Raw genomic sequence first — 27,036 nt, forward strand, 5'->3', positions numbered from 1 at the left:
GCATTTGATGAGTTACATGTGGCATAACACTCAGATTGCTTAAATCTCTTGGGAAGCCAGCATTTGGGACTAGTCCTCCACTGGGATTCATTAGCAGTTCAATGGCATTACATTCACAGGGTATTTTGCTGAACTCTCTGTTGGTTGTTGTGAGAGGATCGGCAGAGAATTGCTGAGAGAGTGGAAATCTAGCTGAAGAACTAGAGCCACATAAAGGCTATAATGGGATTTTCTTTATTTTTTTTGCTAGTGACTGGACGTTGCCACCTGAAAGCAGGGCTGTTCTGTGTACTGGGATCCTATGGAGACCACAACATACATGCAGCACCTAGCTACCTTGGCTCTGCCATGACAGACAGGACTGCAAGCAGCAATGCTTATTTGGTCTGACTGTCATTTTGTGTTCTTTACAGAGAGGTTTCAGCTAAAGGTCACGGGAGAGCCACTGTATATTTTTCTTTCAAATAAAATCAATTGAAGGACCTAGAACACAATAAGTTATGTTCAGGACTGAACTTCCATGTATTCCCATTGGAGACCTCTCAATGTGAACTAGCACTGTTGGGAAATATCTCCAGCTACCCCAGTTAATCAATATCTGTTCATTATACTGTCTCTGATGAATATGGGTAAGGATTGGATAAGCATGAGTCAGGTGACTTAAAAATAACTGCGCCTCACATAAGATCAATAGAAGGAGTTTTTTTTCAGTATCACTTCAGGCAAACTAATGTACCTTTTATCCTCCTCTCTTCTTACCATCCCTTGCTCATTGTTAGTATACCAACATCAGTGCAGGATTGGCTTTATTAAATTAGTAACCCTTAATCTATTGTCACACTGTCAACTCGCAGGGTGTGAGCAAGCAGACAGCAAGTTTCAAGTGGCCCAGTGTGCTTCAAAGGGCTGTTATCCAAGCAGTTACCTCAGAACTGTGCCAAAAGAAGTCTTTCTGGGTACCTGCTAATATCTCTCCTCTGAGTATGAAAACCTTATGCTAGAAAAAAAATTGGTTTAGGGGAATTCATGCCAATTATAGATGTGTCATGACAGATTAAAATATTATAATTGTGCTTGGCTTCCATGCAGAACCACATTAACACATCTATGACATTTAATAACACAGGAGGATAACCACATGCCTCAACAAAGGTTGACTTTCCCCCAAAGTTGCTTAACTTTTTTTCTTCCTTCCTGACTCCTTTTCCTGCCTTCTGAAATAAGCAGCTGCATATTCTTGCACTACTTTGGGGAAAAAAAAGAAAGGAAAAGTAAGGAAAAAAAGAAATGGGGTAAAAAGACAAAAAAATACAGGAGAGAAAGAATATGTAAGAGGAGAAGGAGAAGGAGAAGGAGAAGGAGAAGGAGAAGGAGAAGGAGAAGGAGAAGGAGAAGGAGAAGGAGAAGGAGAAGGAGAAGGAGAAGGAGAAGGAGAAGGAGAAGGAGAAGGAGAAAGAAGGAGAAGGAGAAGGAAGGAAACATGAAGGGAAGGGGAAGGGGAAGGGGAAGGGGAAGAGGAAGGGAAAGGGGAAGGGGAAGGGGAAGGGGAAGGGGAAGGGGAAGGGGAAGGGGAAGGGGAAGGGGAAGGGGAAGGGGAAGGGGAAGGGGAAGGGGAAGGGGAAGGGGAAAGGGTGGCATGTAAAGACATGAAGCTGACAACTGCAAGTCTCATTATTGAGCTGTTTATGTCAGGCTGATTAAAAACAAGCAAATGAAATAAACATGCTCAAGACTTTATTTAGTGGACCTGTGGCAGACATCTTGTATCCTCATAGCTCATGACTCTCAAATCATAAACTGAATTTAACCTATGAAGCAGTTGGATCAGAAGTCCTGTTTTTAGAGCTCAATGTTTTGCAGAAAAATGGCTCTTGGTTGTGCTTGGAGGCCTGAAAAAGAAAAGACCTTAGGAAAATCCTAAATCCATCAGAGAGTATGTATTACTGACCAATAATTTTCCTCAGACTTACAGTTCACAGTGCTTAGCAAATTCTGGTTATTTGACCTTCACATCCCTTTCTTTCCCCACCCCCACATTCAGCTGGTGAGTCCAGTTGCCTCCATTTTTCTGATCAGGAAATGTGAGACAACCAAAAAAGTCTTATCGACTCTTGTCAAACACTGAGCAGGCTGTTTCCAGTCCATCTAATACTTTAGTGAGGGCTCATTTACAACCAGATATCCATTCCCATTGAGTCAAACAGGACTGTACATGCTTGAAGTTTAGCACATACCCACCCGCTTTGAGGCATCACCACCCGAGTGCTCAGCATTTCGTGGTGCTTAACAAGCTGAGTTTTATTTTGCTCTTCTCTTGTAGAATGAATATGAATCATATTGGAACACCTTGTCTTGGACATGCTTGTAATATGACCTTTTTGTCTCTATGAGCACAGAGCGATGGACAAAACTGTCCCATTATGAGACTACTTTGTTTCCTTTATTGATAAGAAGTGCAGTATGTAGAAAATTACTAGCACCATAAGAGCTCAGGCTAAACCGAAAGCATTTACCCCAGAAGAATCTTGCTCACATTTTCCCAGCTGACACAGATGTGCCTTAGCAGCAAAACAAGATTTCTCAACAAGAGGAAGTATTCTGCCCTGCAAATGGGTTTTCAAAACATCTCCCTGCACTACACCCTCTTCTAGTCAGCATGGAGCACAAAGCAAATCCCAAGGACTCAAAGTTGAAGCCTTTGGTGATAAATTTTTGTAGTAAAGTCCAGATTTACAGATAAAGTTTGGTGGGGAAATACATTTGGCCCTGTCAAAGCATGAGAAAATTCTTACCTAACCATTGAGATTAGTGAGCTGTGTACCTCTGCTTTGAGAAGCAAAAAGAGGACTGAGCTAGGATACCAAGTCAGAGTTGGGCAAGACCTTTCACTTCCATTTCTTCATCTGTCAGACATACTCAAGTGTGAGCAATGTCCATCTTAAGGGTTTTTTGCAGGCAGTGAGGTGACTAAATTAGTCAGGCTGTAGGTTTCTGGATGCCACACTAAGTATGATATTTCTAAGGAAATGTGTACGAGCTATGGGGCAAAACAATTATCTCCCTTCCAAAAGGATTTAACCTATTGAATTTCTGGGAAGTATGCAAAGCTCTTAAATGTAGTTTGCAGCTTTCAAACTACAAGACACCATGTGCAAACTTTGCAGGTGAGTGTCTTTCTGTGACCATATGTCTTTCCATGGCAATGTGTATTGCTCGAATCAGTAAAAAGTGAAGAAATTAAAGACAAAGAGACAAAAAGATCAGTGACTGATAAATCTTTAATATAAAAATTGTACAAGAATTTTGATACAAATTACAAGAGGTATTTGGACAAAGTATGAGTAAAACTCCATTTATATCCCCAAAACCTTATGCATTTTATGCAAAAGACATATTGTAGGACAGTTACAGTACAGAAAATACAAGAAAAGAAATGTCAAATTAAATCAGGACTTTTAATTCCCTCAGATTACTAATGGAAAAAAAACTTGTTTAGACTACATACAATATTTATGAAGCTACTAATGTCACGGTTATTAGATCAACATGATGAAAATTTTCGTATCCCCTTGTACGGCTATTCCATAGTGCATGCTTTGGTTCTGCAGGCAGGACAGCAGAGCATTCATGTTTTGCTCACATTGAGATCAAACAGTGAAAATGAAAAGCCTCCTCTACTCCAAACAGAGAAAGACCTTTGTAAAAATGTCCATCAGGCCTTGACTCCACTCTTTCCTGTGCCTGGCTGGGGTACCCCAGGAACACGTCTTGACAAAGTCCGCTGGAACAAGCCCAGCTTTGCCAGCCATCAGCAAGCTCTCCATTCTCTACACAGCAGCCCCCTTGCTGCTGTTGGTGCATCACTGGTTGGCACAGGGGGTTGCAGCCAGGCTGTGAGAGTCCTCCCATGCCTACTGAGAAAGGGGTTTTCAGGCTTTATGCCTCTGTGACTGAACACAATGCCAGACCCCTAAGAACTTCCAAATACACTAAGCTTTAAATCCAGTTTATCTCAGTTTACATCTCCACATGAACCTCCCACTCAGGTACCTATCTTTCCAGTTCAGGAGAACGGAAACACAGCAGACAGCTATATAGGAAATCACTGTGTTTGACCTTCTGTGTTAAAAGCTGTTAAAATATCAACTGTGACAGTGAGCAAGAGCCTTCAGTCAAACCGTGAAACTTCAAACCACTTCAACCATCCCTGCAATGAGTTATTTGTATAGATACAAACAGGTTGCAGTGAACTGCTTGTGATAAATAAAAGTGTGTGGAATTTCAGCCAGGGTAAATTTTGATTGTGTTCAGGTTCAGATAAACTTATTTGCATACCTGTTGCAGATACATTGCACTGGAACACAGATCACTCTTATAAACTGGAGGACAGGCAGGAGGCATGAACTGAGAACACAAATGCTGCCCATCAAAAACCAGCCATATTCTGGGAAAGGAGCCCCATATGATATAGGAACCAAAGTTTGCACAAGAAAAAGCAGCATGCTGAATTTAATGTTTTTAAATAGCTAAATGAAACACACACATGTAACAGTGGCCATTTTATTCATCTTGCCACTTTACAAACAGTAACCATTTTCACAGATGGAATGCATAAAACTTTCCAAAATGAAGAACACTAGGAGGATGTGTTACTTTTCTGAGAGAATTTTAATGAGACACTCTCTTGGAATGAGAGGAGAAGGGGTGGTAAAGAAAATGGGAAAATTAAAGACAATGGCTGAAGGTTGTCCAAGGATTTGTTAAAAAAAAACTTAAAAAAAAATTTCAAATGTAAAAGTATAATTGAAAAATAATGAATAAATCCGCCTTTGTACAGCTTAGGTATCCCTATTTATTCTGTAGGTCACCCAGTAAACTAAGAAGAACATCCTTAGAATCACAGTTCATGTGTCAACTGTACCACTTCACAGGTGTATTTGGGGGGGGATGCATTCTGCCCCAACAGTAACAGGAGGTGGTGGGGGGATGGGGATGTGAAAATGTCTTGATCTGGATGTAATGACTGCATAATGCTCTCACACTCAGGCATGGACGCGTGCACACATGACTGCCACTGGTGTGCCAGAGCTGCGGTTCATAGCCTCTTGCGCTTTGTGGCAGAAGTGGACAGGTTGTCATTAACTATTGATGAGTTTGCCATCCTAACTGTGCATTATCCTCTGATCATTCTCAACCTTTTGTTTGACAATGGATGCCTTATAAAATCTTTATGCATCACTTAGCTAGTCTTGCTCTCTTTCTTCTCTAGAAACAGAATTGCCCTGGATGCTTTTCTTAATTTTCCAAAAATATTTGTCTCCAAAGGTTTGAAGGGAGCAATGTACAAAATCTGTAGAACACCAGAAAAATCTCTCTACACATTAGACATTTGCTCACTCAGGCTTCCTGTACTTTTAAGTGCATGAGGAAATATATATATACACCTATGTAAGTGTGATGGAAATTATATAATTTTGTGCACTTGTAATCTTCATTTTAAGGCTCCTTGTTCTGTGTCTGTTTCTCCTTTCTCTGTCTGTCACACTCACACTCACACACATATTCACAAACGCACACAAAGGACACAAATGATTTCTTCGATCAGAAAGTCCTCAGTTTCCACAAACAGCCTTGGAAATGGTACAGCAAGAAAGGCTGCCCAAGCTCATCATCGCAGGTCAGCTCATCCGGCTGCTTCAACCTCCGTCAGTGCCATGTACACATGGAGTTGACAGGGGAGCAGAGTCTGGGCTCAGCCTTTAGACTTCTCATACAAACAGGCCTCAGGAATTTGTCTGCTGGTTTCACCCTTGTAGCTTCTGATGAACTCGGAAGGAAAAGGAGGGAAAAGATCAGTGACCTTTGACTGGTAAAAGACCTTAGCATATTTATGGTGGGCACCATCACCTCTGTTACAGCAAACATCAAATTACCACATAGTGCTGTTGTCAGCATTAGCATCTGGAACAAGCAAAGAGGTGCTGTAGCCAACCAATGCCATGAATTGATCCAAGGATATGAAAAACAACAAACTTCAAAATGTTTGTGTTTACATCTCTTGGTCTTGGGCTTTGTCTGAAACCCATCTTTGACTTTTTGGTGCTGCACTGGCTGCCAGCACTGTTCAACTCACAGTGCTCAATGCTCACAGGTACACACAGGACTGGTGTTACAATCTTGGCACGTGAATGCTCTGGACCCTGCAAGGAAAGCATGCTTCAGCAGCTGCTCTGCTTACTTGAATTTTCAACTGCTATGCAGCAGTCAGAAAGCATACAATTAAGAGGAAGGGGAGTGCCCGAAGCCAGGTACACTGGCCTTCATGGACTTAAAATTTCTTAAAATATAGCATGTGCTCTCAAGTTACTTCACTGTGAAACTTGCTCTCTTCTGATGGCCCTATCTGAGAAGCACTTCTGGAGCCTGTACTTTTAGCAGTGTTCTTGCAAATGAAGGTATAAATCAGAAAAAAACTCCTCCTTCCATGAGGACATCAGATTGTGTCTCGGGTATGTTTTTCTAACACTTTATAGAAGTTCACACTGACCTCAGCAGGAGATGCTCCTATCACAATAGAATAGGATATAGGGAATTGGCATTCATGATAGGAATCCAAGAGGATGAGCTTGCTCTGAAATTTGCCCAGAGATGGGCTAAACCAGTTAAAAAAATAAACTGCACATCCTGTTTGGCACTGAACCTATTCAGCAAGACATGTAGCAAATTCAAACAACTATTTCTAGCAGGCACAGTATGGCTTATGCCAATGCACAGCAATTAGTTGCTACATAAGCAGACAAAAGTGCCATTACAGACAGTATTTCTCAGCTGACCTTTTGCTAAGAAGCCATCTTATTACTGTCTACCTGATAGCTCGATAGAGCAGCCAGTGGCAGCCTTGGGCTTCCCAAAGACAAATCAAAGTGCTCCAGATGGGACTTCACTCAGTGCAGATGTGGGTGCATGCTTGTATGTGTGTGTGTGTCTGCGTGCGTGTGTGTGTGTGTTAGGGACTGGGGAGGAAAGCCTGGTTCTTATACTCAATTTTGCCTTCACAGGGGATAAACAGGCAATTACACATCCTTTTATATTTGATGGCCAAGTGCTGAACTTGAAAGCACGCTATTAGTTTGTGTCCCTTCAGGGCCAGTGCAATAAGTAGCCAGGAGAGCTGGGGCTAAGGAAGAGAGGGTGTTGTCTGCTGTTAGTGTGACAGTCTTGTCAGCAGCATTCACATTACTGGAAGGTAATAAAGTGACAAGTAAGTTATTAGAAAGATATGAGGTGAAATTGAACTGAAGCTTCTTTCTGCTCAGCTCAGTTTTTTTCCTGCTTTGTAATGGGCCACTATTTGTTACAAAACAAGCCTTGTCTTGAGATCTTATATAAAAAAAGAAATATTTATTCTTTGCAGGAAAGGTCACATGAATTTACAACATCACACTTTAAAGGAGAGGAATGGGAAAATAGTTTCATGACAACTACAGCTGCTATTTAAAAAAACACAGTGTCATCATAATGAACAATAATACTGGCAAAAGTCAGAGGACTTGTCAAAAACATGTCCATTTTTTAACCCTTTGGTGGTCCAGAACCGTTTTCATTTAAGTGTCAGTGCCAAACATAACAGCAACAGTATTGGGATATACATGATCAATACCTTGATCAAAAAATCAAAGCTGTCATTCAATATCATGACTTGAACAGAGAACACAAGCCACACAAGACTGGTTAACTACAGACTCAAGATAATACTACTTATGTAAAATAGTTGCTGCTTCACACTCTTACAGCCATTTTAAAGGCAGTGATAATGCTGCAATGTTGGCAGGAAGAGACAGAAACCATGAGACTGGAACAGACATGTATTTGGGCAAACATGTGGGTGAAAGGTTCAGTCCATCATATGATGTTGCTCTGTTCCTGAAGGAGAAATGGGTATGGAAAAGAGTTCCTTTTATGTCCCTACAGAACGGGAGGAAAAAGCCCAACTCATCATGTGGCAACAGCAGGATATGTTGATGCTTATCTAGCAAAGTAGCACTACAGTCACTGTTTTGTTGAGTTACTATAGCAGCAAAGTCTTTTTCTTATGTCACTACATAAGAAAAAAAAAACAAAACTAAGAAGGAACTGAAATATACCAGCTGCCAGCATGTGTCTGCCACTCACCTTTTCCCCACAGAGAACTCCTGCTGCCTCCTTGCCCTTAGTACAGACACCTTTGCTTCTCTTTTGAAATAAAAAGAGTAATTCTGTTAACCCAAAGAGAAAAGTGACAAAAATATTTTGGGGACTGAAGAAGAAGTAACAGTTCTGTTCACGTACGTGGCAAAAAAACTTACAGGAGCATATGTGCACTCCTTGATGATACATTTTCCCTTCCTCAATATTTACTCTGCCACCACTGTTGCTGTGAAAATGTCCTGCAGAATTTGAGTACAAATACATTTCTGAAAAGATGTCCTATTTTCTGACAGCTGCTGACATCCTTAATGACCACCATGTGAAAAATGGGTCCATCTCAAGCATTTTGATTTTAAAATATACATATTGAAGGAGAAATTTTTGGAACTAAATCCCTGGTCTTGAAAATGGTTCCTATCTCTGGAACAGATCAGACCTTGAATTATCATATTTCTGAGTTTTCATGGTACCAACACAGTTCCTTGTCTTGTTGCTTTTACATTCCTACCCCATATATTTAGCTATGTTAGATGCTTAACTGAGTTGAGAAGGCTAAAACTCAGGGAAAACTCTAGTGGACCCTGGCAGCCCCACTTCCTATTAATTGTACTAGACCAGATCAGCTGAGGTACTGACCACTGCTAGCAGCCTCTTCACTGTTTAAAACTTAACTCTACTAATTTTTCCTAAGCAGTTCCTTTTTTGGGGAGGGAATGGGAAACATATAGGTAATGGAAAATGTATAAACTTGTGGAACAGGCAGAGGAAGTGCACTTTCAGTTCCACAACAGAAGGGAGGGAGAGAGGGAAGAAGGGAGGCAGAGAGGGAAAAAGACAGGAAAGCAGGAAGGTGGGAAGTCAGGAAGGAAGGAAGGAAGGAAGGAAGGAAGGAAAATACACTGAAGTTTACCCATGGTGCATAATTTCTTCTGTGTAAAGTATCTACAGATCCCTAGGAAACATACGAGCTCAGTCATGAAAAGCCTTTGAGAGATCTTTAAGATCAGTGTCCATGTGCTATTAGGATTTTTAATCTATGCCTTTCATATTTTGTCAAATTGAGTTGTGACTCGGTGACAGAGTGCTTATATCTTGTGTGCACGACTACAGTGTCACCACAGAGTCAGCTACAGTTTAAAAGGCAAGGTTAAAATCTCAGGCATAACAAATGTACCTGGTTGAGATTTAGCTCAGAAAAATTGACTAAATATTTCAAGGTGTGAGAAAATATGAGTTAAATTAGCTCTTTATTAATACCAGCTAATTAGTCCCCACAGGAGCACACTTATGGGCAAGATCATATTAGTATAGTGATATTTTAACCGATTGAAACATAAATGGATAAGTGATGTGATATGTGTGAGACTAAACAGTGAGAAGGGGCTACCAGGAGTGTTAAACCTCATGGTTTCCATTCTTGTGCTTTGACTGTGCTGTTTTCCTTCCAAATTTTCATACAGTTTTTCAAAAGATACTTAGTGATTAACCATTATCATATGCTTTCCTAACACACCATACACCCCCAACCCTCCCAATGAAAGAAAAAATCCTAAACAACCTCCAGACAAATAGCTCTGTTTCTAAAGGAGGTTTAGTACAGTTATTTTCTAATCGCAGACAAAGTTTCTTGATATTTACAGAAAAATACAACTACCTTGAATAAAACAGTGAAACAATATGGAAAGAGTGACTACAGTAACTCTAGGAAACAAAAAAGAAGGAACAAACTTCATGTAAAGGGAAGAGCATTTGCCTCAAAGTTGGTGTAGTTCTTGCAAAATGGTTTAGACTGACAGGTTGGAAACCAAAGGGATAGCCACAAGTTTGTGATAACATAAGAAACTGCACAATACTTATCATGTCATCACACCATTACAGGCCATGTTCTGTGCTGAAGAGATGAGAAGTTTGGTCATTATTCTCACTTGCACTCTGGGTCTCTGCTGAGATCATCCAGAAATGCTACTTACAGTAAAACCAAGCTGCTACGCCACAGCCCCTTTATGAATTTTTCAGATAACGTCAGATGATACAAATTCTACCACAGGAAAAATTCTAATACACATTCTCATAGAGATGCATGCTAAGTCACAAGGAGGGAAATGCCATTCAATTCAATGTAAGTGACCTTCGAAAAAGAAGACTGTTCTGCCATTAGTATCACTAGCACTGAATAAACTACTTTTGCCTAAATTTGCCTAAAAATAACAGTGAGTAGTATTCTGTCCACAAGACAGAGATGATATCTCCTACATATCTTAAGCAAAATCTGAATGAAATTAAGAGTAGGACTTGTGAGCTTCTAACAGTGTTTGGAAGTTTTTCCCTTTCCCCTTACTTTTTAGAATGTGTTGTTCAATTTTGTGTCATAAACAGATATTTTTTTTTTCTTCTATGTCAATAATCTGCTGAATTTATCTACAGATGATGCTCAAATTTCCAAAAAAGTTTACCAAACCCATTTGACCTCTAACAGAAACAGAGTGAAATGAGAATGCTGAACAGCAATTCATTCAGTGAAGAATTATTTATATACCTCAAATGTGTTTTTCATTAAAAATTATATTTATTTATACCATGCATTCTACAAAAGAGTGGGTTTTTTTCTGTATATAATTCAATTTTTGTTCTTTTATTTTTTAGAATTTTCATATTACTTATTCCTATTAGCCTGGGAGGAGAGATGAGATTGCAGTACAGGTAACACTACAAAGGTTCATGTGTTTTGGAAGAATGCACCCTTACTGTTCTAATTTCTCTTTCTCACAAACTGAGCTTGCACAACATAAAACAAAGCAAAGCAGATCTCTCCACTCAGTTTAACAAGGCAAAGTAGTTGAGACTTTGAAGAAAATAAAAAAAAGATGAAAGAAGAATGTCAGTGAAACAGCTTACTTTTTTGCTATAAAGTTTCTTTTTGTTAAACCAGAAGGTAAATGTTCCTTACAGTTTCTGTGGAATCCACAAACGTTTTCAGGGCTTAATGAGTGTACAGAATAAAAAAAATGATCAGAGGCTTGTAACTCATAGGAACATAGTGAGAATTCATTTAGAAATATTTTTCTTTTATTTTCTACAACTGGAAATACTGATTTATTAGATATTGATTCCTATTTTTGGAAACAAAAATACTGAAATGCATAGAAAGTACTTAAAAAGAGGAAATCTATATTAAGAGTTTCCTCCAGAAAACGTAAGAGGAATTAAGTACTCAAGTGGACATAAAAAGTAAGAATAATCAAAATGCACAGCAAAACAATACAGCGACAAGCTGAAACAATGGAGCATTTCTGACTTTGCTAAGAAGAATAATGTTCTGGGTCAGTAAATACAGAAAAGGAACACATTCTCACTGGAGGAATATTTTATTATATGCTGAAATATCCCTTGGGGGTTTGTTTGTTTGTTTCTTTTTGCTTTTGTTATTGTTATTTGTTTTGTAAAGAAAAGAGTCTACAACACACATCCTAATGGCTTTGGCTGTGTATTGAGCTTAAGTAAATACCATCCCTCAGTCAGTATGTTGTGGTAACAAAGGCTGCCAGTGTGGTTTACCAGCTCAAGCAACATGTGTAAACACCGGAAACAAAAAAATTCAGAGGGCAGCCTCCTTTCTCTCTGCCTTTCTCAACTGCTTGTTCCTTCTCTGTCTCCTGGTCATGCTTGCTCTCTTGCTCACTATCTTTCTTGGACTTTTGTTATTTTCTGACAAATCATGCGAGTGAAACACAAAACATTAACACAACTAGACATCCTTTTTCTCTGTCTTCTAATTTTATCCAAAGGGAAAGTTACCCAATAAAAAGTCCAGCATATGTTTTCAGAGCTACTAAGTGCTTCTGTCATTAATTTCTTTTGATTGCTTCTATAAAACATGCCTTAATCATACTACAGCACTTTCCATTGCAAAAAAGACAACTTTACAGAACAACATAGTTAACATTATTTCCCTGTTCCTTTTGATTTTCTTTTAAACACCACAAAAATCCAGGCTATAATAAGAAGCACACAAAATTATATTCATCTTTGTTCTGTGACAAGTAGTATCAGCATTTATATCCCCAAATATTATGCATGTTTGACAAAAAAAGTTTCTACTGGTTCACATGACACAATTCTGTTTTTTTTTTTTTATGCAATGTAGTATATAAGGAATAAGGATGCACTATTGTTTCTAGTAATAATTGGCACTTGAAAAAAGCACCAAGAATTCTGTATTTCACTTTACCCCTTTTCCCTCCCCAGTATTTTTTTTGTGTGTAGTTCAAAAACTACAACTGTGGTTATGGTGAATAACTACATTTTCTTTTTTCAAAATGTGTGCAAAGTTGGCACTTTTGTATTAACACTAAACACTAATACTCTTTGTTTGGCATTCATGCCCTCATACTGACCAGATCACTTTTATCTAAGTGTATTTTTTTTAAAGACACTTACTGAAAATATGGCAATAGTTTAAGAAAAAAAAAAGCATGGATATTATTACACATCCCCTTGTAGTGTACGAAAAAGTGCATGACTGGATTTATGTAATAGTACAAGACAAAAAAACTGTATCAAATTACAGGTACTGTAAAGCATGCCAGCACCTCTGTATTATATCTAGCAGGTAGTTAAAACAAGACCGTGGTTCTTTTAAAAATGTGCATTAAAGCTAACATAAATGAGTAAAACTAGCCAGCAAACTATTTTTCCTGCTTATCTAACAGCTGAATGTAACTGTAAAAATTAAGCAAAAAAAATTAGAGTTAAACCACCATCAATACAATTGTTTTACATCATAGGCCTGTCAAGGCTCAATATATATATACAAGTGTAACAGCCATGCTTAGTAGAACGTTATCCCCAATGCTTAGAAGACACAAAGACAACTAAGTAGATTGTTTTTTCTTTCTCTTTTTGTTTGTTTGCAATTTTTTTGTGTGTTTTTAGGGGTTTTTTGTGTGGTTTTTTTTGTTCTTTTTTTTTTGTTTGTTTGTTTTGTTTTCTTTTTTTTTTTTTTTTTTTTTTTTTGGTTATTTTTGTTCTTTTTTTTTCAGGCAAGTTATGGGTAGAACAAACTGTCTCTTTGGAGATGACCAAGAACATTCTAACAGAACTAGGGACAGCTACAAGTTTTCTTTTAGTTTGGTTTTTTTTGTTGTTGTTTGTTTTTGTTTTTTCCATGAAGGATCTCTTCCCCCAAATTAAAGGTCCTGGATTTTGTTTCTATTAAAAAAAAAAAAAAAAAAGAAAAAAACCCCAACAACCAACAAAGAGGAAAAAGCACCTGGTGTTTCTTTCTTTTGCTATAAAAGAAAAGAAAAAAATTATATATATATATGTATATTTATGTGTGTGTATATATATATATATACACATATATATATATATATATAAAGGGAGACTGTATATGGCAGTTCAGATGTAGTGGGCCCTCTCTGAGAGCTGGCAATAGGCTGTGTCCATCCTTGACCTAATCTACTGAAGTGAAAGGAATGTTTTTATGCAGATTGGGGTTCTGGCTGTGCCGATTTCGGCTACGGACAGAGGAGAACATCATGTTGCACCCAGGGACTTTGCACTTGTGCATTTCTCGCAAGTGCACTGTTTTATAGTGCACTCTGAGGGTTCCCTTGTTGCTGTACATTTTGTGGCAAATATTACACATTATCCCACCGTTGCTCACCGAAACACTGTTGAACATGAGGGATCCTGGGACATCGGTGCCCATACCTACAGCTAAGGCAGGGGCATCTGCTTTGTGGGCAGATTCCCCGCTGTCACTTGCCCCATCGACGTCGTCCAGGAGAATACCCTCATCGCTTCCTGCATCCGATTCTCTTGAGGAATGGATACTGCTGCTGGACTGGATGCTGGAGGTGGTGCTCAGGTCTAGTACCATATAGTCTTCTGCCATGCCCCTGCCATACCCATTCATATGGGAATCCTCAGTACCAGCAGGCGAGGATGTGTCTTCCCTTATGTCAAGCCCCATCTGATGCTGAGCGCCATATATCTTCACCAAAAATTCATCGCGGAGGTCCTTACTAAGAGAAGGCTGTGAAGTGTCCAAGCCCATGTCATCCAGTTCTTTGGTCAACAGTTTACGGTGCAGGTTTATGTTAGCACTGTGTCTGGGAAAGGAAGAGGGAAGGGAAAAAAAGGAAAATGTACAGTATTTTTGATTAAACATACAGTCATCAAGCACCAAATCCAAATCCTGATTTATTGATAATTTTTCATAAAAATATCCCCTGTCCATGTTGCTTGGAAATTTCAGTCTTTCTATAAGTGGACAAATTACAACATAAAAACTAAACAAAATAAGCAAATTCCCCCCTTACTGTTTTTCTTGGCAGCTGCTGCTCCTCAACATTAGTCCCCAACAGCAGCTAGAGCCCTTTTATTTGAAATTTACAAAAAAATAAATTGCACTAGCAGAAAATGCAAAATGATCTTCTTGATTCCTGAATGGCTGGTGACTTTCCTTCTCTTCAAGAAGCAAAAATATTAATATATGAAATATATGCATGTGTGTCTATCTATGTCTTACTCTGGATCCATGTCTTTAGCTATTTATCCATCCATCCATACTTAAAAATATGTCTATATTTATATATATATGTACTCACATAGCTCTGTAAATGAAATATAGGAGGAGAGTAAAATAAAAGTAACTGAATAAACGCATTGTCAGAGGTCCTGATTCAGGTAATTTAATTCTCTCATAAAGGGATTCAGAATCAGGCCAAACCAAAATGGAGAAGACTTGAAGGGTTTAAGAGAACAAGTCTTTGAAATCTACATGTAAGATTCTGAAAATCTTAAACAAAGTTGGTGGTTTCATCCTTCTAGGTTGTCACTGCCACTCTTCCCTGTCCTTTTCCCTGTACTGTCTGTATGCAGTGCTGATCAAGCAATTCAGTGTCCAGTAAAAAAAACCTATTAATGGCAGTGAGAATTTTGCCCCAAATAAATCAAAAAACTTAAGCGTGGTTTTGGTTTAGGTATTTGCTGAAGTTACTGCAGATATTCAAGACAATGGAAAACTGTCACTGATGGAAGTGGGTTTTGGACCAGATCCCCAGAGATGCAAATTAAAATATTCTCAAGTGTTTTACAGGATCTGGGCCTTTGCTCTCAAGAAATAAAGCTCTACATTTGCAAACAATGTAAGCCTTTGGGTTAGTAAATGTGTAAAATAGCCTATTATTTGAAATACTGCATTCTACTCTCCACTTTTGGCATTGGCTTTATTCATCCATTGCAGTAGAACCTCACTGATTTGAAGTAGTGTCAGGAAACCCTCTTTGAAAAACTGTGTTTTCTGAATTAATGATTCAACCAACAAACATGACAGATATCAAAGACCTCTAACCACAGAACATGCTCGTTTTGCTGAAGTGCTTAAGTATAAGAAATCAGTGTAAAGTTTTCAGTAACAGAAAACTTTAGGGTTCAGTTTTCAGAATGTGCAGCACTGCTGTGGAAATGGCAAATATTTATTCAGTTTCTTTGGAGGGTGACTTGATTTTTGAGTCAGCAAAAAAAGAATTAGCGAAGTTCTACTGCATAACATTCTTTGCAAGCTAAGGACCCAAACCCGCAATTTACAACATGCAGACTCACCAGTCTGTCTGCCCATTATAAATTGCAGATCAGAGCCCAAATGTAGGAGGAAAAAGAAGGGGGGGGGGGGGGGGGGGGTGGGGCGGGGGGAGTGGGAGAAGGGTGGGGAAAGAGAGAGAGAAAGAGAGAATTTTAACATAGGAATAGCTTAATTTGCAAAAAGCACTAGGTATAAAATTGTCATGGGAAGACATAACAATGATCAAATATTTTACAGACATTCAGGTCCTACATTAACAAAAAAGGGTGAAGAGGAACAATAGCTATGAGCAATATTTCCTTATTGGAAGCTTCTATTTTAAGAAACCCTTTGAAACATACCTCTCAACCAACTGAAGTTCAAAACATGGTGCAGCAATACAATGCAAATAAATAAAGCAAATGCAAAAGTAGGAAGATTAAATTGATGTGGAGTAAATCTGTAATTTTCTAACACATACTTTGTGATTCATTTATCTGTTGCACATAACTTAAGAGATTAAACAAACAGCAATAGAACTGATCTGTCCCACTCACCTGCAACTGCAGGTAACTCTTTTCTGACATAAAACTGATACTGAAATGCAGTTTAATTGAATTGTGTGTGCTTGGGATTCAATTATTCCAGTAAGGGGGCAGTCTAGAATAGAGGACTTCTCTCCTAATGAGAAACAGTTGAGAGGTATGGGCAAGGGTGGAAAAAGTGGAGAGTATTTCTTGCTTTTGTCCCACATGGGAAATACTCCTTTCACACAAGCAAGTATAGCACTATTGCCTTTTTGAGGCGTAGAAGTGTAATTATGCATATCCCCACACTGCACTTAGGAAGGCTGAGCTTACCTTGTGATAAGATCAGCTTTCTAATCTTTTGCTAAATTGAGATCACAAAAGAGAGAGAGAGAGAGGAGAGAAGAGAAAGAAAGGGGGAGGGGGAGGAGAGAGAGAGAGAGAGAGAGAGAACAAATTCACATTCCAATCCAGACATATCTGGTTAAAAAAAAAAAAAATCTGAAACCAATAAAACACAGACTTTAAAAAAAGTCTTGACTGTGAAACTGGTTTTTGTCAGCTGTAATATCACTTATACTGTTGTTCTGATGGATACTGACTCAATCACACAATACAGAAAACATAAAGCAAATTAATCAAAGCATATTCACACCATCCCCATTATTATCCACAGATGAGTTCTGAACATATGCATGCAGTGTTCACATACATGAATGATAAACAGTAGTCCTGATGGTCCCTTGCCTTCCTAGTTTCAGATGGAATGTAGCTCCATGTAAAGTTGCTAAGTGCAGTACTGTGAAGGCCTGTCCACACTGACCAGAGTTATTAAATGACCATAAAAGCTCATTTGCGCTTATCATCATAAGGCTAACTGCAAACTATTCATAAAGTCCTCAGGTGTATACTTATGATTTCTCCTCCTCACTCCTGTGTTATGGGAATTTGTTTCAGCATACAAACTAGTCAGGATAACTGTAACTGTTGCTTCTATGCATCCATGCTTACGATTTCCTTGGTTTGCTGCTGAGAAAAACAACAGTCAGGCATGCAGTGAAAATAACTTCAGCATTCACTAAATGAAGAGATAAGAATAAATTGCCGAGTTAAAGAGGGGCCACCAAGCCCCAGATAGACAGAGGCCATTCTGAGAAAGACCAGTGTAAGGATGCAAACTCTGCTGATGCTCTGATAAGAAGAGATGCCTCCCTTATTCAATTCTCACTTACAGCAGTAGCAATCAGTAATCTAGTTAAAGTATGTACCAGCCCATAATATCTGTCAGGCAAACGATGTGCAGAAATGTGCGGACCAGTTCTGGCACTCTGCTCAGTAGTGTCCCTTTTCCGCTGTCAGCAGTACTGTTGGATTCTCCTAATATAATTACATTGACTTTTATTCAATTAAGTGCCATTCCTAGCCTTAAAAAGAAGCTACTTTATCAATTGATTCAGGTGTAATGCAATAATAAAGATGAACTCATGGCAGTGCATTAGCTCTGCTGTTCATAACTTCTGAACATAGGTTCATTCATAGCAGTCGATTTCCATTATGCAACCACAGTTCAAAAGAATTGATTCCTTTACATACATTTCTTAATCTATTTCACTTGTGTTTAATACTGTCCCTAAATATCATATGCGAAAACATTCTGGTGGAGAAGGAGGAATGAATTGTGAAAAAAATTCATTTATTTAGACACTGAAGTTTTGAAATCTTATTAAAAACCCCAAAGTCTCGGACTCCCTTCTCCATACCAAGCAGAGATTTTCCATCCTAATCCAACTCTTTCTGCTCTGCTTTGTCACTCCCAAGCCCTAGGAAGTCCCCTAGAAGCCCTCAGCCAATGCTAACCACCTGTCATCTTGTTCATCTGCTCCTCCCCAGGACACCTGCAGTTCCTTGCTTCAGCTATTCTGTTCTCTGATGTGATTTACAAAGCTGCTTACCTCTTCCTCCTCCAGATACTGCTCCCAGGTATGTGTAAACAATGGTCCCTGAGTAAGCTGAGGCACAGCTTGGGCAGAGTGATTTGTGGTAATGCATGAACACTGCCATCAAACAGACAGAAAATCCTGAAGCAAAATATGCCAAAACCTGCTGAGCTTCAGCTTGCCATGGCTTCATTATTCCTCATACCTGAGCTAGCTAATTCAAGGCCATCTCTGGTGTCCTTTGCGCTGCAATTGCTGCTGTATCTGCAGGAAAAAAAACTTAAAGAACATAAACGATTCACAGAAGTATATATATGTGTGTATGAAACAAAATATTTGGCCTAATGAAGTCCTTTGAATGTCTCTGGACTTCCTAGATTGCTTATTTGTACATCAACTACCAGAATGGCATTTGATCCTCACAGTGGAAATGTTGTGTAAAGACAGCTGGTGATTGAAGTCTTCCAGACAGAAATACAACATCAAATGAGTTTAACTAAAGGCGTATCTCACTCTGTTACTATACCTACCCGCTCCTAGGCAACAAGAGATGGTGAGGAGGTTTAGTTCTGAAAATCCTATCTGTGCCAAATAATGTCCAAACACCTGTTTACCTCTGTACTATGTGTCAGATACCCTTAAAAATGAAAAGAGTATTTTTCCAAGATGTTTTGAAATGTAGCTTGCTGTGGCAAACTCTAGGACACAGAATAACTGATTTTTTGACATAAATACCACTCTTTTTTCAGGTTACTATTAATTAATTGTATATGTGGAAAGCAAAAGTGTGTGCAAAGTCCTCACTAGAGTGGATTTGGCCATAAGAATGGAGCAGTGCTGCCTTGAGGATGATGATGATACACATGAAATCTCTGGCTGTGGTGAAGTGTCAACCTCTGAGTTCACCACTGCCCTTCCAGACAGGAATTTTGGCAGCAGTGCAGTGCACAATCCTACAGCAGTTACAGTAGCTCCCTGACTCTCAGCATGATCCCACTGGTAGTAGTATTTTCCTTCTCTTGTGAAGTTCATGGAAGTATTCTTCCTTAACTAGAATTCATTGTTGATTCCACCCCACCTACTACTAGCGAGCTTCTTGGTGACAGATGCACTATCCACCAAGAGAAGGAAGGGAATTATAAGCCTAGGAAATATGGTCAATTAAATGTACATTCTATTTACACAGATCATAAATCCAGACTGGGATCTCTTCAGCAGTTTCTTTCTACACTTGTCAATGAATCTGATTTTGTTAATTTACTGTCCATTTGTTGGAGAGAAAAAATTTAATGGCCACTTTATTTTTATTTAGTCAGTCTTTTAATTTCATTTTGAAGTGAGTGAGAAGGAATTTATCAGAGCAGAATTTGTCCTGGTATAGAAATTGGCCTGAATTCTATGGATGACTCAAGGCCAAATGTGGATGCACCCATAGCTGCAGTCCTATCTGCACTGGGGCAAACCTCATCTCGGATGCACAGAGCAGAGTTAGAGAATTTGGATTATAAATAGCACTGTTTATTTAGATTCAAACATTATAGAGGGCACAAAACCAACTGCATGAAAAATTAGGTTGAATATGTTTGCAGTTCAGGACAGGGCAGGTTGTCGAAAACTAAATATATAGCATTATTTTCTTAATTATTTTAGCAAGAGCAAATGTATGTTTGTACTTAAATACTGTGGGATGAGAGAGAAAAAGAGAGAGGGACTATGGAAACCCACTTTCCACTGCTTGATGCAGTGAGACAGAAAAGACAAGACAACTGATGCCCCAGTTAAATGTCCTAGCTACTGGGCCCTTGCTTCTCCTTGGCTGACCACAAGCAACAAAGTTCCCTGATAAAGACCTCAGTCAACCATGAAAGTATACAGTATTGTTCATTAAAATTCTGAAATGATCCATTTCAACATTTCTGATTGTACCCAGCCACAGCTGTTCTTCCTATGCTTCCAAGAAAGCCACCATCCCGGTTTCAGACATTTCAGATATTCTGAAAATGCCTTTTCTGGCAAACACATGATTTGATAAATTAATATACCCTAGCCTTAGCACTCTAACACTGCAAAGAAATCACAAACAGAACATGACAGCAGGAGGCCATAAGTCTTTGGTCAGCTTTGTTTTAAGATCAATAAGTGAACCCAGCATTAAGTAACACAATAAAATTATATTTTGAGACTTAATGCATGTAAAGACAACATAATATTATTTTCTGTCAAATTATGTTTTTTTCCAAGTGATAGTAGGTTTGTTTTATTTTTGGTTTTAAAAAGAAAGAAGCTACTACTGGGTTACAAAACCTAAAACCACACAATCTTCAGCAGCTGGAAGTAGGTTTTGTTAAAGAATCAAAGGTCAGAACACAATTGTCTGCTGGTTTATGTACAAATTGACAAACCTCTTATTAAAGTTGGATATGGAAGTAACTGCTCTGGTGTACAGGGCCATAAAAGCTATCCTCCTGCTATACTTAGTTTAAAACTAAGCTCTATCAATTGGGTTTAAAATATCATAAACCAAGAAACTTTCATTATACCTCCTGTGAGACTTTTTCCACACAGATTTTCAGCTCAGTATTCAACCTATATTTTTACCTATAATGAAATGTTAAAGGAAAGTTTTCTTTGTTTCTCTTCACCTCAAAGACAAAGAGAATTAAGACTTATGGTTTTGTTTTAAATTTTCACTTGATTTTAGTTGCTAACACAATTTGGTAATATGGCAAAGTATTGTGGTCTTACCTCAATTTCATGTCCCTTTCCTGCTTGTTTAAGCCTGAAACTCATAGAAAGGCCCAGAATATGTGAACATTACAGAAAGTAAACCCAGAATTTTTGTGCTTTCTCAGAATTTCTGCAGACTGAAAGTGCTGAGTTTCATGCAGCTAAAATCAAAGAACCAGAAAGTAAGACTCTGGCTAAATATAACAGCGTACATATTTATGAGAAAGATATGGCCTCAATTCTGATATTCCTTCAAGAAAGAAACAGCAATAATTTCCTCCACTTGCTTAAGAGAATCAACAATAAAACAGTTCCTCGAATTTAATTAGTAACGGAAACTGTTAAAGAAATTATTTTCTCACTTACTGTTCTAATTTTGCCACTCTATCAGCAGTCTTTGATAAAGGTTTTGTTTTTGTTTTGTTTTGGGATTTTTTTTCAATTAAAAAGAAAAAAATCCATAAATCTAAGCAAAGATAATAATGGTTCGAAATCCTGACCTGACCTAAATTGTAAAATCCACATTTATCTGAACAAGGACAAGGTTTAAGTCTGTACACTAGTGCTTCCATGTATTTGATCATATTTAATTTGCCTCTAAGTGTAAGGGGAAAAGTAGGTATAGGGGATAGACTTTAGAAGGAGTCAAGGAAAAAATACTATGCTACCTGAGAACAGGGTAATAGCATGAGTTCTTGAGGCCTGAAATTGCATAGAAACTGAAAAATATTAACCTTGCATAGGAAGAAAATCCAAAAGGTAAAATACAGTTCAGCATCTATTAAAAAAAGCAAAAAAAAAACCCCAGTGCTTATTAAATACAGGAAATAAAGGACAAGCAAGTTCTTGCAAATTAAAGATGTGAAGCCCAGTCATTTCAATCCCTTTCAATATGAAACAAATCACTCACACTGGTCACGAAGACAGCTCCCTCTACACTCAAATTATTCACTTGAAGATAAGCTCCCATCAAACTCTTTAGGGGTTTAACTAATTTACTGCACAGATACGGCACGTCTGTTGTAATAACAGGTAGGATGTATTGGGGTCGACCATTTATCAGAATTAGACTTCTTTTTTCAATTCACAGTGAATTATGCTGCCTACACTGCTCCTCTTTCTCAGAGCTTCCCATCCCCTTACGGCCCCTAATGTGGCAGGCAAACAAAATTGACAGTCTCATCTTGTCAACAAGGGGTGATTCTCCTGAGAAGCCATTTAACTTTGCAGAGGAAGCAATGTATTAATGTGCCTGTCCCAGGAATGTTAATCATCGTCAAGCTCCCTCTAACTTTGACATGAACAAAATCACCAAATTTGTTTACTAAATGAATCGTAATATGCTAATAAGAGAGCATGACATGTATGGTAAAGCCAAACAGATGGTTTGTTTACTCCACTTTGCAACTTTATAAATGTTGTAACTCTGAAGATGCTAGTGAGAATTATTGGTTTGTTGGCAGTGGCAAACTGTCTTTTGCATACTTAAGCCACAGTTAGAGTCAGAAAACAATTTATCATCACCATGGAATGCATAAAAAATGTTAATGCAGTGATAGCATTTAGGAAGGCAGGATAGTTGACTGTGTGAGCAAATACTCAGATTAAATATGAAATTGATATTTGATGGGAATGTTTGCTACCAAATAATTTTTTAAAAAGAAATCTCTCAGGTTTGGGATACTTGAAAGGTCCAATAATTCAGTACATACCTGTTGAGGTGTTTAGTGAAACAGTCCTTATGCTGCGAACAGAATTACGCTTTCACGACTGTCGTGTGTGCTCAGAACCATTGAGGTTATGTCACACTCTTAAAATATTACTATTGTTGTTCATTAAAGATCAAAAGATGTTACAAACAAAAAGCACAACGACTGGTGTACTTGCCAAAGTTACTCAGAAGTGATCAAAACTGTGTTGCAACATTTCAACCTCTCACTTTACTAGCTGCCTGGAAGCAAAACAGACTCATTACAAAATAGCCTGCACTCTTGTCTAATAACCAGACTCGTTGAGAAAGTTTAGAATAAGAGGATTTATCTGACAGAATATTTTCTGAGTGAACTAATACAGTGTCGCAATGTTACATGCACAAGAAGGTCATTATACATATGACAAGGTCCTTTGATGGGCATAACAGGTGCTCAGCGCCACTATCACTCCAAAACTGTTTCTACAATTTACACAAGCTCTACAGAAAAGTTTAGCTGGTGCAGCACACTGCAGTCATGCATTAAGTCCTCATATCCGCTGTGTTGAAGTATTTCCTGGTCCTTGACACAAGGTACTAAATTATTGGACCCAATTTCAACTTAAGAAATACTGAAGGGATGAGGAATACATGCATTAACATTTATTTTCAAACCTAAATCATCTAAATATTATATGATTCAAATTTTGTAATCAGAAGTTTTCATCCTTCATTTCATTTTACTATTACAGCCAAATGTGATAATTTTGCAAGTTTTTACACAAACAGACCCTCCAGTTCAGATTCCCACTCATGAATTTTACTGAAGTACAAGTTTCAGTAAATGCAAAAATAAAAGTAAAATTCAGGCAGAACTCCTAGCTTCCCCCAACTCTGATTTCAAACCAGTTTTTTCTCTCAGATGTTGATGCATGGCAACACATTATCTCATGGTTTGCTTAGAAGATTTACAGACTCTTTAGTGATTGAACCTCAAGTTCAAAATAATAATAAAACCTGAGATCCAGTGATAGTTTTGCATGATTTCAGGTTCCACAGCAAATCTGTAAACCATTTATTTTGGTCAAAATGCAATAGTAATTCTCATTCCTAATGTTCATCTGTCTAAAAACTCTGGTTTATTTATATAATACCAGAGGAAACATAAAACCAAATATGATGTGGCATTTCAACAGGGTTCCTTTATTAGTAATTTTACATTACTAAATAAGTACCCCTATCAGGTCAACTGATAGCTGATTATCCTACAACCTCCCTCCATTGATGCCCCGACTCCTCAGTGATTTCTATCCTCTGAGATTCTTCTATACATGCTATTGTCAGCATTTATTAAATTCTCAACTTTTTACTCATCCACAAGAGAATGTGCAAAGATTTCTAAGTTCAGTTTGCTGTCCAAGGATTATTTTGGAAGAAACATTAACGGCCGTCCCAGCCTGGCGCTTATATCTCATTTGAAACATCTACTCATTCCTGACCAACAAAGAAAATTTCAATAAAGTACTTTTACTGGTTTAACAGCAGTGAGCTCCTGGGATTGTCAAAGTGCTCAGTCTTTTCCGAGGAGAGAAGGAATCAGCAGCTCAAATATAATTAACCTTCCATTCTCAATGCAAACTGCCACGCACAGGAGCTCTGCAGTCTATTAGTGAAGTTATAACGGCCAACAGGCAGAGGCAAAATTGGTCAAAAAGTTGGCTGCTGCTGTCATATTTTTAGAATTATGATTAATGACACTAATAATGTGGATGATTACTGATATGTGTATCTCCTGCAGTTTATCATATTGCACTGGCTGCCTACGTCCACAATAAACATGATGCTATCATTTACCTCTTTATTGAAGGCAATCCTTCTCTTGAAGGAGCACATTCTAATTACTTTGTAATGTTTTATGTCTTAAACATTTTGTAGCTCTGGACCTTGCCAACTGCTTCATGTCTACCATTGATTAATTACAGAATGTTTAATCAAAATTTAGAACCTAATGCAGTCATTTATGAATGTGCTGCAGTGCCAAGATAGTTAGGCTGCCGTCCCAAGCTTGGAGAGTGCTGGGTTCAAAATTAAATCCCAGAAATCTGAAAGATGCCAAAGATTTTACCTCAAGTGATTTGAGTTTAAAAATCTTACTTCATTTGATGAATGATAGGCACCAGCTCAAAATGAAAGGTCTTTGTTGTATATGTATGTGTGCTTGCATGTTCCTGCCACATTTTTCTTCTTTAAATGTCTTCATTTTTCTCTTTATGCCATTGTTGCTGCAGTTGCAGCCCCTTTACAAGCCTTCCTTGCTGCTAAAGCTCTTGCAAACACCAGTCAAGAGAGTGTAGTTTTGAAGTGGTTAAATGAGTGAAAAATAATTTGCAGGGACAAATACATAAGTTTTTTTTTAATGTGGATTTTTATGGTACTGTCATACAACCATTCACCGTTGAAGTTAAGTGTTTTTTTAATACCATTACTGAACTGCTGAAATGGATGCTAATATAGCTTGGAGTGCTAATGTCAAATCCTGGTAATAAAAAAGACAGACTGCTGAATGAAATAATTTCAAGTAAAAAATAGAACAAAAGTGCTCTCACTCTCGCTCTACACTTTTATTGAATTGGGACTGACTGAGCCAATTGCTTTAGAAGTCTGTAAAACACAATTACTAGTGAGCTGACTGACCCAGCAGTGCCCCTTCTGTGACAGAACAGACTAAAAAGGCTGCAGAATTAGTGCTGTTCCCCTATCTGGCTATCAGACCTGAGAGACATCCAGCGCAGGATCTGTTATCCTTCCTTCCAAGACCCCTCCTCATGAAATCCTGGTTTTCAGTCTTGCATAATATATAACCTGCGTGCATATTCTTCTTGAAACAAGGGCTCATTTACCTTCTGAGAGGGAATCCAAGTTCTCTTTCTATGCATTGTATTTTTACATCCTTATCTAAAATCATAATGTATGTCTTTCTTTCAGTACACGCATCCACAGACACACATATACGTTTGGTCTATTTTTATTTCCACATATTGTGTGTAAAACACAAAAGTACAACCTAAGGTTTACAGGCAGCAAAATTAACTATGTCCCATTTGTATTTTTGGTTGCAAGTGGCTGAACTGTAATTGCTTTCTTTATTCTGGCATAACAAAGAAAAGGAGAGAGAATGAGGAAGAGGGAAAGAAAGGAAAAAAAATGTATTGAACTGGAAATGCGAAACACTTTTCCCTAGTTAATAAAATAAGCAATAAAGTTTGTAAAGCACTAGAATCAAAATCAGTGACGTTGGAAATAATAACTTATAAACCCTATAATTTACATCTTGTGTTTCAGACTCATATAGTTTGACACAGACATACAGCTTGGGGCCTTCTTCCCCCTTTTTATTCAAAAGAAAAAAAAAAGAAAAAAAAGAAAAACCAAAGTGACAGCAAAAAATATCTTCTTATTACAATCTTATCCTTTCTTTCTCTCCCCCTGTTTTCCCCATACAAAACAAACCATTTTACATTTTTACACAATGCCAACAAAGTCCTGCAATTCTTTCTCTTTTATGAGAGCGTACATTTCTGGAAAATCTAAAACTCTTTCATTTCTCTTCCAGGTCCATTTATATGAAGCTTGAAGGTGCCTCATGGCAAAAATGTTAAATTATTTCTTAGACATATCTTTTAAAGCAATGCTATTTAGGGCAAGGTTAAATGTGAAATAAATTCCTAATTAAAAAAATTTTAAAAAGTTTGCTTAGCACATGACAAACAGCTCATTTAAAAGATGTTGCTGGAAAGCAGGAAGTGCTACAAAAAGCCTTAGATTTTCTTTAGAAGTAGTCGGCCTAAAACCGTTGTCAGGAAATATCCAGTGTTTGCCATTAAAAGGTCAACTTGTGATGAGCCATAAGTGGTATCTCACCTGAAGTATTCCTGTGTTACCTCAGGCCCCAAAAGACCATCTGAGGTACCTCTAGAGATACCATTAGAGAACATTTTATGTGTACGTGCTGGACGTGAATGAGTGGTTTCAACTGAAGTACTACAGCATAACATCACAAATACTGGTACATGTCACTGCTAACCTGAAGAGACAAAGGACAGCAAACTGCAAGTCCTTCAGGTCAGGATTAAGGGGTAGTGAAAAGCTGTGCACAGTGTCTTGCAGTGCACTTGCAGTGCCTATACAGTGGTCTCTTACTTGACTTGTGGAGCACTTAAATCTCATTCATAACTCTGTGTGTCTTTCTTCAGGATCACCCTGAGATACGTAGTGAGCAGTACATTTAGCTTTACCCCTAGTACTTTCTAACTCAACGGTATATTTCTGAAACTATAGGCTCTACTTCACAGATTTGCTTTTACTCCTGTCATATTTGCTAATGACTAGCACCTTGTA

General features: G+C 38.1%; 1 protein-coding gene across 1 annotated transcript in view; it reads right to left on the reverse strand.

Moving 5' to 3' along the window:
- Positions 1-13,642: 13,642 nt before the first annotated feature.
- BNC2 (basonuclin zinc finger protein 2) overlaps positions 13,643-27,036 on the reverse strand; it is a gene marked incomplete at both ends in the record, with an annotated part of 229,798 nt that continues 216,404 nt past the window's right edge. Inside the window, 1 exon segment of the mRNA XM_082301491.1 lies at positions 13,643-14,303. Within this exon segment, the coding sequence (XP_082157617.1) occupies positions 13,643-14,303 (661 nt within the window).

Source organism: Coloeus monedula (assembly GCF_965178545.1).
Source record: "Coloeus monedula genome assembly, chromosome: Z".
NCBI classification, from domain to species: Eukaryota; Metazoa; Chordata; class Aves; order Passeriformes; family Corvidae; genus Coloeus; species Coloeus monedula.